Source organism: Pezoporus wallicus, unplaced genomic scaffold (assembly GCF_028554395.1).
Source record: "Pezoporus wallicus isolate ANWC-B61680 ecotype Strahan unplaced genomic scaffold, APGP_CSIRO_Pwel_v1 scaffold_13239, whole genome shotgun sequence".
NCBI classification, from domain to species: Eukaryota; Metazoa; Chordata; class Aves; order Psittaciformes; family Psittacidae; genus Pezoporus; species Pezoporus wallicus.
This window is the reverse complement of record NW_026642052.1, coordinates 6,976,216-6,988,179: the sequence shown is the minus strand read 5'-3', so window position 1 is coordinate 6,988,179 and position 11,964 is coordinate 6,976,216. Positions and strand designations below refer to the sequence as shown.

Sequence of the window (11,964 nt, the reverse complement as noted above, 5' to 3'; positions counted from 1 at the left end):
TCCTCATTAATCATAAACTGTTTTACTCTCCTCATGTTTTAAATTATCATTTGTAAGTCTTCTACTTCAGAGAAATCTGTTACTTAGCTCCTCTAGCTGAGAAGCAGGCAGGCTTTTCATTTGGTTCAAATTGATGAGATAGCTCTTTACTAAAATAGTCTACTTTTTGTTCTGTGCATTTAAGTTCTAGTTTGATTCAAATGTCAACAAATTGATCCTTGGCAAACCAAGCTTTCCGCTATACAATAGCATTTCCTCATTCAGCTAATTGCTTCACTGTATTGGTCAAAATATTGCTTTTAAAGTAATTGGGGGCTTACATATCCATGTTCTTTATGCAAATTAAAATAGCTATACTTAGTAAATGGCAAAACTGCTTGTTACAGCTGCTCCCAAGCTGAAAATCCACTTCCCACAAGAGAAACTTCAGTTGTTAACCCACTTCTGAATTTGTTACAATTTTTAACTGTGTGTGTCCAGAATGACACTCCTCAGCCCAGATCTAAAATTCTAAATTCACGTGACACCCTTGCAAAAATGTTTGTCACCTCTAACTGCCTCTAACCCAGTAAGACACCGTGCTCTCGCTTTCTCAGTACTGAATTATCTCCTCAACTACTTCCTTGAAAGCTCACAGAAAACGGGCTTTGTTGCACAGAAGGAGCTGGCTCAGGATCAGTCTACTCCTTAACTTCCTAAACCAGCTGGCTTCTAGCATCACAGTGCTTGAACGGTCATTGCAAACAAATGGGAGGGTGCTCCTCTCTCCCAGGACACTAGTTATTTTCCAGAGTGAAACACTCCACTCCTGGCTGTGCCCTCAGGACACTATGATGCTGATCATGCAGCTGATTCAGAAAGGCACTACACCCGCTCACCCAAGTTGGGCTAGAGATGTAAAACATTCAGGCAAAGTTTTAAATATTTGGCTGCTGAGAACAGGAACCAAACATGGCTAAAAAGGTGAGAACAGTATCTGCCATGGAGGCACACAGCAGGAAGGCAAGGGTGAACTGACACCATGAGCAATCCTAACTCCCAGCATCAGAAGCCAGGAATATGCTGTGAGTAGGAAAAAGTAAATCAGAAGACACAGTACTTCTGTGAATATTTTTTTCTTTTTTTTTCTTTTTTTCCTATTAATTCTCAGGTATCACCTTATTAGTCTTGCTTGTCCATGGGCTCCCAATTCAAATGCACGCTTGTGCTCTGCAGACACATCAGGACATCTTACTGGATCTTTACGCTAACCATCTTACTGGAAATGCAAAATATTTCTATTAAACAAGATGTGCTTTGTATATTACCATAAAGTATGCTTCTTGTAATTAAGATGATAGTTCTGCTTTCATCCAAAGGGCAACACTCAGACATTCAACTGTTTTAATTGATAACTCTCTTGATTTCAGTTCAAACAATCTCACTTAAGGAAAGGGAAGAATGATTGTTATGGATTGTGAAATATAGGAGTACTGGGAGGGAACTGAATGTGCCAGCTGGGAATATACAAAGGAGGGAGTGAGTCATGTAACTTCCAGTCATTTGGAAAGGGGTCATCCTGACTGGGCAGGGCTGCAATTATTAAAACTTATGTATCAAACATTTATTCCTGAGTAGAATGAATAAATGCTCTGCTAGCAGATCACAATGATCATAAATGATCTGCTAGCAATGCTGTGATAAAGGTTTTGTCAGCGATTATAGGGATTTATAATACAGAACTAAAATAGCGCATCCTGGTCACTAAAATAACTCTAGAGTCAGACTTTGGATCAAGTTATTGTAACCAAGCAGCTGACTAATGCCCACAAAAATATCCACATGCACGGGAGTCACCCTTATGCAAGCTGGTTGGGTAACTGCTTGTCTAAGGCTCTTTTTGCTTATAAACATCGCTACAGAACGTATGGGTACTGGGTTATGTGAACACATTTCTGTGAGCAAATGCTCTAAACAAACACATGAACATCAGTGCATACCTGTGCAAGTTTCTTAGCCAAAACAAGCCATTAGATTGTAAAGAAGCATATATTCTTAAGGCTGAGTTAGAAGTTAATCTAGTACTCCACAGTAACTCCCGGTAACAGAAATGCTGACAGTACTTTAGATGAAATAGTGTTAAGAGACATAATTTCCAGGACTTTTTCTTAGTCAGCTGCCATAATTAAAAATGTGCTTTCATATGGTTTTCCAAAAAGAAATACATTTCATATTGTTTCAATTAAATTGATGGATTCTTTAACCATTTGATAGCTTCCCCAATACCTATACTGTGATATTCCAAATGTGAGCTCAGTGGCTGACATGGAACCGCAGCTTTTACCCTTGATGACCCTCCATGAGTTCTATCAGCTCTTAATGTGGCTTTGATGCATGTAACTTGTAAATTACAGGATCTCACAACAATAACAATTTGAAAATGGAAAGGAAAAACATGTTCAGTTAATGCTCTGCTAGTTGATGTAAATGTAGGGCAGTCTGGGTTACTCTGCAGTAATATCTCGCATTTTAAGTGCCTTTCTTTCTGACTTGCCATGGCTGAAAGAGCAATCCCAAACACATTCCAGCACATCTTATTACTCATCAAAGTAGAACAATCCTCCTGAAGTTCCAAATGGTAATTGGATTTGTACAGAGCCTGCCAAATTAAAATTGGCTGCTTTAAAATCTAAATCTTGAGCAAAAAAAGTATGGGAAATTTTGAGTTCCAGCTGACAATGTACTCTTAGCTCATCATACTACTATAGGTCTGGTGCTTGACATAAGAAATCACCATTGTTAATTATTAACTGCGCTATCAATAGACACAATTTGATATATTGATAGACACAGTTTGTAAATACATCAAAAATCTACATCTGCAAACTAATACATAAAAGATTATGCGGACTATATTGAAGTCACGGAAATTAAATGAGACTTAAATTTTACTCAAATGCTGTTGTCATGTTTGACAACTGGATTGTAAGAGTTAATAACAAAAACAGAACCCAGTCTCAATGGGTGACAATTATTAAAAAAACTTGCCTGAAAGAGACAAGCTGATTTTAGAATATTTCTAACATTGAAACGATACTTAGCTCCTGAAGTTGATCTTGATTTCAGTATCCCATTGTCATGCATATGTAAATAAACATTTGTGCGTGTTTATAAAAACAACATCTGTGTTCATGAAGAGCATTTCTGCATAAAGTTTTTCACCGTTATTCTGTGCACAGTCATCTGAAGCATTGTTTAAATAGCAAGTAACAAGTAAACAACACACTTTTTCTTTCAAACTTAAAATAATCCAAGAACAGTCCCAACCTCATGAAAATTGCACGAGTCCACTAAGGGTCATGAATTTCTTTTGACATACAATGACTGAAGGTTTGGTCTCAAAGCCATTAGTTATACATTTATAAGCAATACATTTCTACATATGCCACGGTTCATATTTTTCACATGCAAGTGTAATTACAAAATGAGCCATGATTTCCAGAAACAGAAATCTAAACTAGGGGTCCCAAAACCTCTCAACTGATTCAGCTTGCCCTACAGGAGGTTCAACATTTTTTAAGAACACATTTTTACTGCCTAAAACCAGAAAAGCACTTACCCATATGTTTAAATCTAACACATTTGAATTATCTTCTGAGTAGAGATGCTTTCCAGAAGTGAGAGACTTAAGATCCTATCTAGAGATCTCACAATCTAATTTTAGGCACAAAGCTTGTATGCATGTATATATCTGCATAGTTTATCATAATAGAAATGCTCTTGCTGAGCTGAGATTCTCAACTGATTAAAATCAATAGGATGGATTACCGCAACTCTGATTGCTAATGATTCTCAGAGATTTCCATCTCCACCTGGGTTTGGCATGACTGAAAACTCACATTGTAAATTCAGGCACAAACCCCAGGATACTCGTAATCTGGGATACCACTGCTGCTCCCTGAACCTGAAAAATTTGAAGAAATGGTAGACTGAAACTTACACGTTCTGTCTGATTCTGGGAATTTCATCCTTAGGTACAGGAAACTCATGTTTTAAGTGCTGGGACACTATTACCCAAGTGCTTTTCTCTTCTCAGTTCATGACTTTTGGAGCTTTCATAACCATTTTTCTGTCTGCATTTTCTCTACTGATTTCCTCCCACCTATTTCCCTCACACCTCATGTCTGGCTTAGCTCTTCTGAGGAAGCAGCTAAGGATGGAGTCAAAGGCAGCTGCACCTTTGTAACACTTAAAACCATCTTGTCGTGTATACAACCATCTTTAAATTTTATATAGTATAGCTACTGATATGTAACAAGAAAAAATGGGGAAAGAAGAGATAACAAAGCCTTTCTTATAACACTTCCAAGGTTGTGATAAAGTTACTTGGAATCAAAGAAATTTAGGAACCTTCCTGCTACCTTGTCTGCAAATGTGAAAGGTTCGAATCCTGTGGGAAATGCCCCATGTATCACACAGTTATGCTGATGTTGAAAAGACCATTTGCTGCTTTTCTGACGTAATAGGTGTCAGAGGTTCAGGTATCTGCACTCTAGTACAGGCAGCAGTTTAATTATTAGTTGTGGTATTTTGGTCAAGGTATAAATCCTCGAGAAATCTTGACACTGAGAAATGGAGATCAGACCATGGGCAAGAAAAATGCTCACAGAAAAAGTACTGCCTTGATAAAAAATGCTCGAGATGATACCTTATGGGGGAAGAGCTATAAAACAATACACTAGGGAACATCCAGAAGTCTTAACAAAAAAAAATCAAAGAATATTACAAAAATTAAGGTAATGTGAGCATGTTTTTTAAAACCTGTAATACTGAACTAACTGCCTGTACCTCTGCCCTTCAGTTCTCCTTGAACTATGGTTCCAGGATAAGACACCACATGAAAGTACCTCAAAAGAATTATTTCCCAAAAAAATTTCAAAAATGACAGGTGTGGAGGAAAATCATGTTTATTTTAACTGCACAGCAGCTCCCCTCCTATATAATACAGTATCCAAAGCAAACAAATAATGGAAATGTACCAGGAAGAAGTCAAACCCGACTTTCCTGTACTGTAGTATTGCATAACAGTATTTGTAATTGCGTTATTCAAGGACATGCTGATGTTGAGTAATGCCCTTAGCTTACATAGGAGTCAACCTAATCTTTAGTGAGCCTACAACTCCAGAAAATATCTGTAAACTCTAGCATTGTAAATTTCATATTGAGGTAAGGAAAAAAAAAATTACTAAATGAAACATTTAGAAAAATGAGGGTGCTAATGTCTATACCACAATTTCTTGTATTGGTTATTTTTCATAGATTAAGATTATCCCATGCAAAAAATTCATGTGCTGGTTAGACGCTGAACATAAAATGGAGGAAAAAATCTTTACATGGTTTTTCTCCTGTGGGCGTAAACAGATATTTTTAACTTCAGCTACCAAACAGAACTGACTGAGACAGAATTAGATTATACTTCCAACCAATACTTTGGTACCTTGCAAATATATGACAGCTGCGATTCTGGAAGATTTAGAACTAAGTTTGTTAATATCAGTTGTTGCTAAGAGATGCATTGCCTTTAGTAGAAGAATGAATATGCATCCACATACTAAGTGGATTGATGAACTAAAAGCCACAAACCCAACACAAAATAATATGTTTATATTACAAAAGTGCCTGAAAATATTTTATGGCGGGGAAAAAATCAGCATTATTGCACTTCGGGTTCATCACATGCTGTGCTGACTTTCCTTCTCAAAGAAGGTGTACTCAGTGATGGCATTGTTAAAAATGAACAAGGACTGAAAATCACATTGAAGACTACAACAATATAATTCTTTCAGGAGACTCAAGAAATTAAACCATTAAGCAATACATTTTTAGTGTCTAGTATTTTTTGAATTATACTGGAAAGTCTAAAGAAGTTTGAGTCTTGCTGACAAAAAGCTTACAATGGTAGAGAGGTAGCAGATGTTTTCACAGAGTTATGAGTATTGCAGCTGCTCATAACTGTTTCATACAGCTGTGAGTGCTGCATTGTTATTATCATCATTATAGAACCTGCCTCTTCTTTATTGCTAGTTAATGTATTCTCCAGTTTCACTTACCTCTGTTTGGTACAGTGCACTGAGTTTCTACAGTTCTCTCCAGACTTCTTCTGTATTTACTAACATATGTCCATAACTTACTTCTCATATGAGTTATAGATAGTGAATGCTCCATCCCTGGCAGTGTCCAAGGCCAGGCTAGGGAGGGTCTTAAGCAACCTGGACTAGTGGAAGGTGTTCCTACCCACGGCAGGGGGTTTGGAACTAGATGATCTTGAGGTCTTTTCCAACCCATTCAATGATTCTATGAATCTATAATTTTATTGACAGATATTTTTTCCATGTTTATATTGCTCTCTAAAAAGAAGACCTTAGTTGACCTCTTCTTAGCATACTTCACTGAGACCACTATGTTAAGAGGGGATATCTGAGTTGGTGGGGTTAAATTACATATATGGCAAGGTCTGAAAAGACAAAAAAGTTCAGCCAGCAAAAAGCATTACAAAAAAATATTAACCATGATCTGAATCTTCTTCTTAATAACCTTCTGTTTGGTCTTGGGGGGGGGGAAATCCATTAACAAAAAAAAATGGAGTTTTAGACCATGTAAAAATGTTCTTTAGAAAAAGACCATCTTCACTAGGAGACAGAGTAGTTGCAGCAATAAGTACTCAGAGACTAAAGCACAACTGGACACACTATAAAAGTTTTAATACTTGACAGTGCCAGAATGAACTTTCCTGACATCAAATTAGCAAAAATCCCTCTGTGATGATTATGTATAAGACACATTTTAGGTATATAAACATTACTCTAGCATATGGAAGATTTAAGACAGAAAATTAAGTAGCTTGCATAAAGCCCCAAAGATCAGCACTGCTGACATTTCTAATAAAATTCAAATAACTCTTACTTCCTTGTCTGTCTTAACTGCATGACTATCCTAATGATTTTTGTTGTTGTATGAATGAAACTCCTTTTTCTCCTTGGAGACAGCCATTATTTTCAGCCAAACCTCGTCTTTCCCCCTCCCCCCACCGGCTAATGATCTCTTGGAGAAAAAAAAAGCAGAAATCCAGCTGTGGTAACATAGGACTGTGTCTTGCTCTAAGGAAACCGCTTTAGGAAGAAGATTGGTGAATGGTTATGAAACTGCAGAGTGGATTCCAACATGCTGCAGAGTCATTCCGTAGCATGTCTCACAGCAGATAAGCTATGGAAAGCAAAATACAGCTTCTCAACAGCTGACGGTCCCAGATAACTCCCAACAGCAGATATCATAATGAGCCACTACTTCCTATATCAACACCACTAACATTTTTTTCACTAAACAACTTTTCCCGTCTGACTTGGCTAGATCAAGGACTCAAATATCTAAAAACTGGATTTTGCTGCAGTTGGGTTGACTTTCTGGAAGTGGCCACCAAGACAAAATACTATGTTATAGTTGAAATACGCGATTGAATGTAGAAAGGAATGCACTAAAATTCTGACCGATGGTGAGTTACAAATTCAATGTAAAGTACAGAAAAAAACATAAAGAAAGACTATGGGTAAAAACTTGAGGGTAGCTGCTAAGTGTGCTTTTGAGGCATCAAAAATACAAGTGAATTCTTAGCTGAATCATATTGCAGTCAAACTATTATCATGCCTTCAGCTGAACTACTTCAAGCAGAGGACTGGAAGATCTTGTAAACTAAGCAAGGTTATCTTGGGTCAACCTGTGAATAGAAAATGTCTGTGCTATCACAACTGCTGCCAGCAGTTTGTTATATAGCATTTCAGTGAGCCTGAAGGAGAAATAACATAGCTGGTTGTTAGATGATGTTTGATGCTACGAACAACTTCTTTTGGGTACGACTGATAACAAGGTTGTGACTGTTGTCCTTCAATATCATGCACTGCATCTTACCGATGGATATAGCTTTTATACACAGTTGGAAGGAGAGAAGCAGAGTATCTCTGAGAATGTCATGTAACTTTGCATGGTCTGCTACAGGACTCCAGCTGGGGGAATTTTTCAGCTCTTTCTGGAGCTCTTAGTTCTGCATCCTGTTTTTACAACAGCTTTTTACATCTGCAGAAAAAACATGGGAGAAGAAAACCCAAGATAATGATGTGTAGTAGCTATCGCTGTTAGCTCCTGGTATGGTACTCAATACACATTATGAGTGCCTGTAAAAAGCGCTCCACTGCGTGGATGTCAAGACCTGGATGAATTCTACCAGGCATTTAGAACCACCAACTATTTAGAACCACTAATGGCAATGGAAATGGGCACCTCCAGTCTATCCAAAGCCTGAAATGCTCTTTGAAACAACTGTACGAGAAACTTATAGAGGAAAACTACTATGCCTTTCCAAAGAAAGAATAAAGCAGTCTTTGTGTTCCCAGGAAAAGTGGCTAAATATTAAGCTGACTGAATCTGGCCTTTGAATGTATGATAAGAACATGAGAACTGCATGTGTGCACTTCAAATTCAGGCCAGGTATTTTGTCCTCATGCCCATGCGAATTCCCCCCGCAAACAAGTGCTTTACTGTTATCTTGAGCTTCCTGCTTTTTACATTCATGTTTACTCTTGAATAAAGTATAAGCACTTTGAGACAGGAACAATTATTTTTCACTAGTATGGCCTCTGATAAGCCTTACCACTGCCAATATCATGCTGCCAGTAACTAACAGCATTTCCAGCCTCAGCATTTCATGAGCCACAAGACTTCAGACACTGGTTCTTGGGCTGGTGGGGCCTGTTGACTTCTGTGGGCTCCTTGTACTCAGTCACCTGCCCTCCTGTGCCCAGCAGAGCATGGTGAGCTCCGTATGAGCCAGATGGCTGCTGCAGCACCTGCCTACATGCAGGTGAGCCTGGCGCTGTGATTTCTAGACGCCTCTTGCCCAAGAGCTACACACACCTGGGAGCACAGGGCTGCAACCTCAAGTGGCCAGTCTCATTCATTGAAATCCTCTTGGCTTTAGAGGTAATAATTCACCTCGTTTTCCATTTCCTAACAAGGTCTTTATTTGTGCAGTGTAGATTAAACACGTTATTTGCAACTGTTTTGAACCACTGTTTCCCAGCCCGTTGTAGTGGGTGAAACCGTGGGCACGACACACATTTCTTATAACAGCAGAGGGCCCGCTGGATCTCTGCGCTAACACAGGCATCTTTCTCTGTGCCTAGCAGCATCTACAGTACGAGAACGCGCTTATGAAGCCGGGCAGAAGAAGGCGCTGAGGCGCCACTGCAGAGCGGCGGCCCTGGCACTCCCGGGGTTAACTGCGGCGGCGCCACACCAAAATGGCGCCGCCCGCCTCCGCCCCGCCCCGCGCGCTGGGCAGTCGCGCGGTGGCCGTGGCGCGCCGCTGTCGCACGGTTATGAGTCACCGCCAGGGGCGCGGGGCGGCGCGCGGCTCGGGGGCTGCGGGCGCGGGGCGGGCGGCGCTGCTGCTGGCGGCGAACATGGCCGGCGTTCCCGACGCCGCTGCCTCCGCCGCCGCGCCGAGCAGCAGCGGGGATGGGCGGCGCGGTGGCTGCCCGGAGCAGCAGGAGAGCTGCCGGGATGAGCCGAAAACTCTCTGGGGGAGCAGCGAGCCGTGGCCGCCCGCCCCCGGCCCGGGGCAGCTGTCTCCGCAACAGCGAGCGGAGACGCTGGGCTTCTACGAGAGCGACCGGGGCAGGAAGAAGAAGCGGAGCCTCTCGGGTGAGGGGCGGTGGCGGGGAGAGAGGCCTCTTCCCGCAGGCCTGGGCGGGTGGAGGGCAGCGAGGGCCCCAGGCAGGGTTGTCCCGCTCGGGAGACCGGGATGGCCGGGGCGGTGGTGCCCGGGGCGGGCGGTGCCTCCGGGGCGCGTCGCCAGCTCTGGCTCCTCAGCGCCGGCCGGGCCGCCTGAGGGACCAGGGCCTGATGGGTGCCCGAGGTAGGGCCGAGGGCGCCCTGTGCGAACTTTGTCGAGCGACTTAGAAAAGTGCGCTGGGACCTGGCGAGTTCGGGAGCGGCGGCGTTCGGCCGCTCCGGGAGCGCGGGCGAGCAGGCGGGGAGCTCCGCTCCGGCTGTGCTGCCTCCGCTCTCCCTGCCTTAAGTTTCGGCAGAGAACTCGCCTGTGTTGGTGCCCCTTAGCGTGATTCGTGGTGTCCCCGCTTTCCACACGAGCGTGTTCAGGAGGAGGAGCGCGGGTCTCTGCTCGGTGTCACGCAGCGTGCTGGGAGGTGTTAACATGAGCATTACCTGTCCCACTGTGATACACTGAAGCGGAGGCTCAGGCTGTTCGGTCGGTACCTGCCAAGGAGCGAGAGCAGCGGGCGCTTCGCACACCGGTTCCTGACAGGAGCAGGGGACTTACACATGGGGCTGGATTTCCTCAGCTCCACGGCAGGGAGAGCTGCGGGCGCGATGAACTTTCTTAAGTACGAGCAATGGTCGTCGTGTTAAGGGGTTCTTGTTATATACGCGAGCTTTGAGCCTTTGCCCCTACTACTGTATGTAACAGTACGGTTGAAAGTTGTGTGCAGATTATTTCAAAGTAAATGTATACTAACTGAAGACTTTATAGGGAAAAATAGGGAAAATGTCATGGTCTTTGCTATCCATCTGCAGCTGTATTTACATTTACACTTGAACTGGGCTTTTTTTAGGTATCTACAGAGTAATTTTTTAAAGAAGCCCTGCCTTTTTTTTTTTTTTGTAATAATGATCACTCTGTGTGACAGGGTTGATTCGGTGTTGGTAAGATCATAAATAACTTTATTAGCACTATGTTCTTAGTTGTGCTGCTTGCTGAAAACCTGGGCAGTGCTGAAAGTGGTGTTCAGGTGTCCAGGCTGTCTGCCGCAGTGTTAGTTTGAAGGTGATCCCACAGGTGTTACCAAATACAGAAAAGAAAAAGTAGGAATTAGGATATAACTTGAAGAATCTGCCACCAATTGAAGGCTTTCCTTCTAAATTTGACAGGTGCTGTGTCCCTTTCTGACATGTATTATGTCATAGGAAATGCAGTATCATTGACTGCAGTTCTGGGGTGTTGATGAAACTGAGGTAATTTCCATAGTTGTAAAGAATTGGCTTGATCGTTATGAATTGCTTTTTAGTGGGGAAAAAAGAGTGGTCAAGATGCATACTAATGTTCCTGAAAGATGAATAAATAGCTTAGTTAAAAGTATGGAAATTGTTAACTTGTGTGCATGCACAGGAATTCCTAACTGTGTTCCAGAAATTGATCATAAACTTTGAAATAGTTAAAAACATTGGTGCTCTCAGGCTCTTCAGGACAGGAGAACGTTAGAAGAACAGGTTTCTTGGTAGAGCAACTGAAACTTCTAGCTCATCTAGTGCTAGCAGTTTGTTACACAATAGAAGAAGGGATTTTTCACTATACAGAGTGGTTGTTTAGAGGAGAAGGAAATAAAAATACCCCACCATATTGTGCTGGTTTAGTCTTGATTGATTTAGTTGAGTCTTTATGATAGAAGTGTGGTTTTAGGATTAAGGGGAGTGAAATTTGTTCCTGTAGTAGTTGCATTTAGGATTGAGGTTATGATTGTACAGCAGTAGAAGCGTATCTAGGTACGGTACGTTTCACATTTGCAGAAATTTTCCCTTCCATTTCTGGTTAATGGTTATCCTTTGTGTAGCTATGCATCGAAGTATAACTTAGGTAAATTATTATCTTCTTACTTTGAAGGAACTAGTGGCCTTTTATGTTTTGAATATGCTTGTGCTTTTCTGTCCTGAGGTGGGGAGATAAATGAGAATAAGCATTAAGAGTCTGCTGTCTGAACAGTTTGAACGTAGTGTTTAAACACAATCTAAAACTGCAAAATAGGGGAAAGTTGAAGTGGAGAAGGAATTTGAAGTAGGAATTAAAGCGTTTACTTACTTTTAGAAGAAAATGATGCTTTGATAGCAGAATTAAACTTTTTCAGGTGATTTATTACTCTG

General features: G+C 41.5%; 1 protein-coding gene across 1 annotated transcript in view; it reads left to right on the top strand.

Annotated features, from left to right (window-relative positions):
* Nucleotides 1-9,439: 9,439 nt before the first annotated feature.
* TAPT1 (transmembrane anterior posterior transformation 1) overlaps nt 9,440-11,964 on the top strand; it is a 49,081-nt gene continuing 46,556 nt past the window's right edge. Inside the window, exon 1 of the mRNA XM_057426636.1 lies at nt 9,440-9,732. Coding sequence (XP_057282619.1) covers nt 9,492-9,732 — 241 coding nt within the window. The 5' untranslated portion in view covers nt 9,440-9,491. The remainder of the gene's footprint in view (nt 9,733-11,964) is intronic.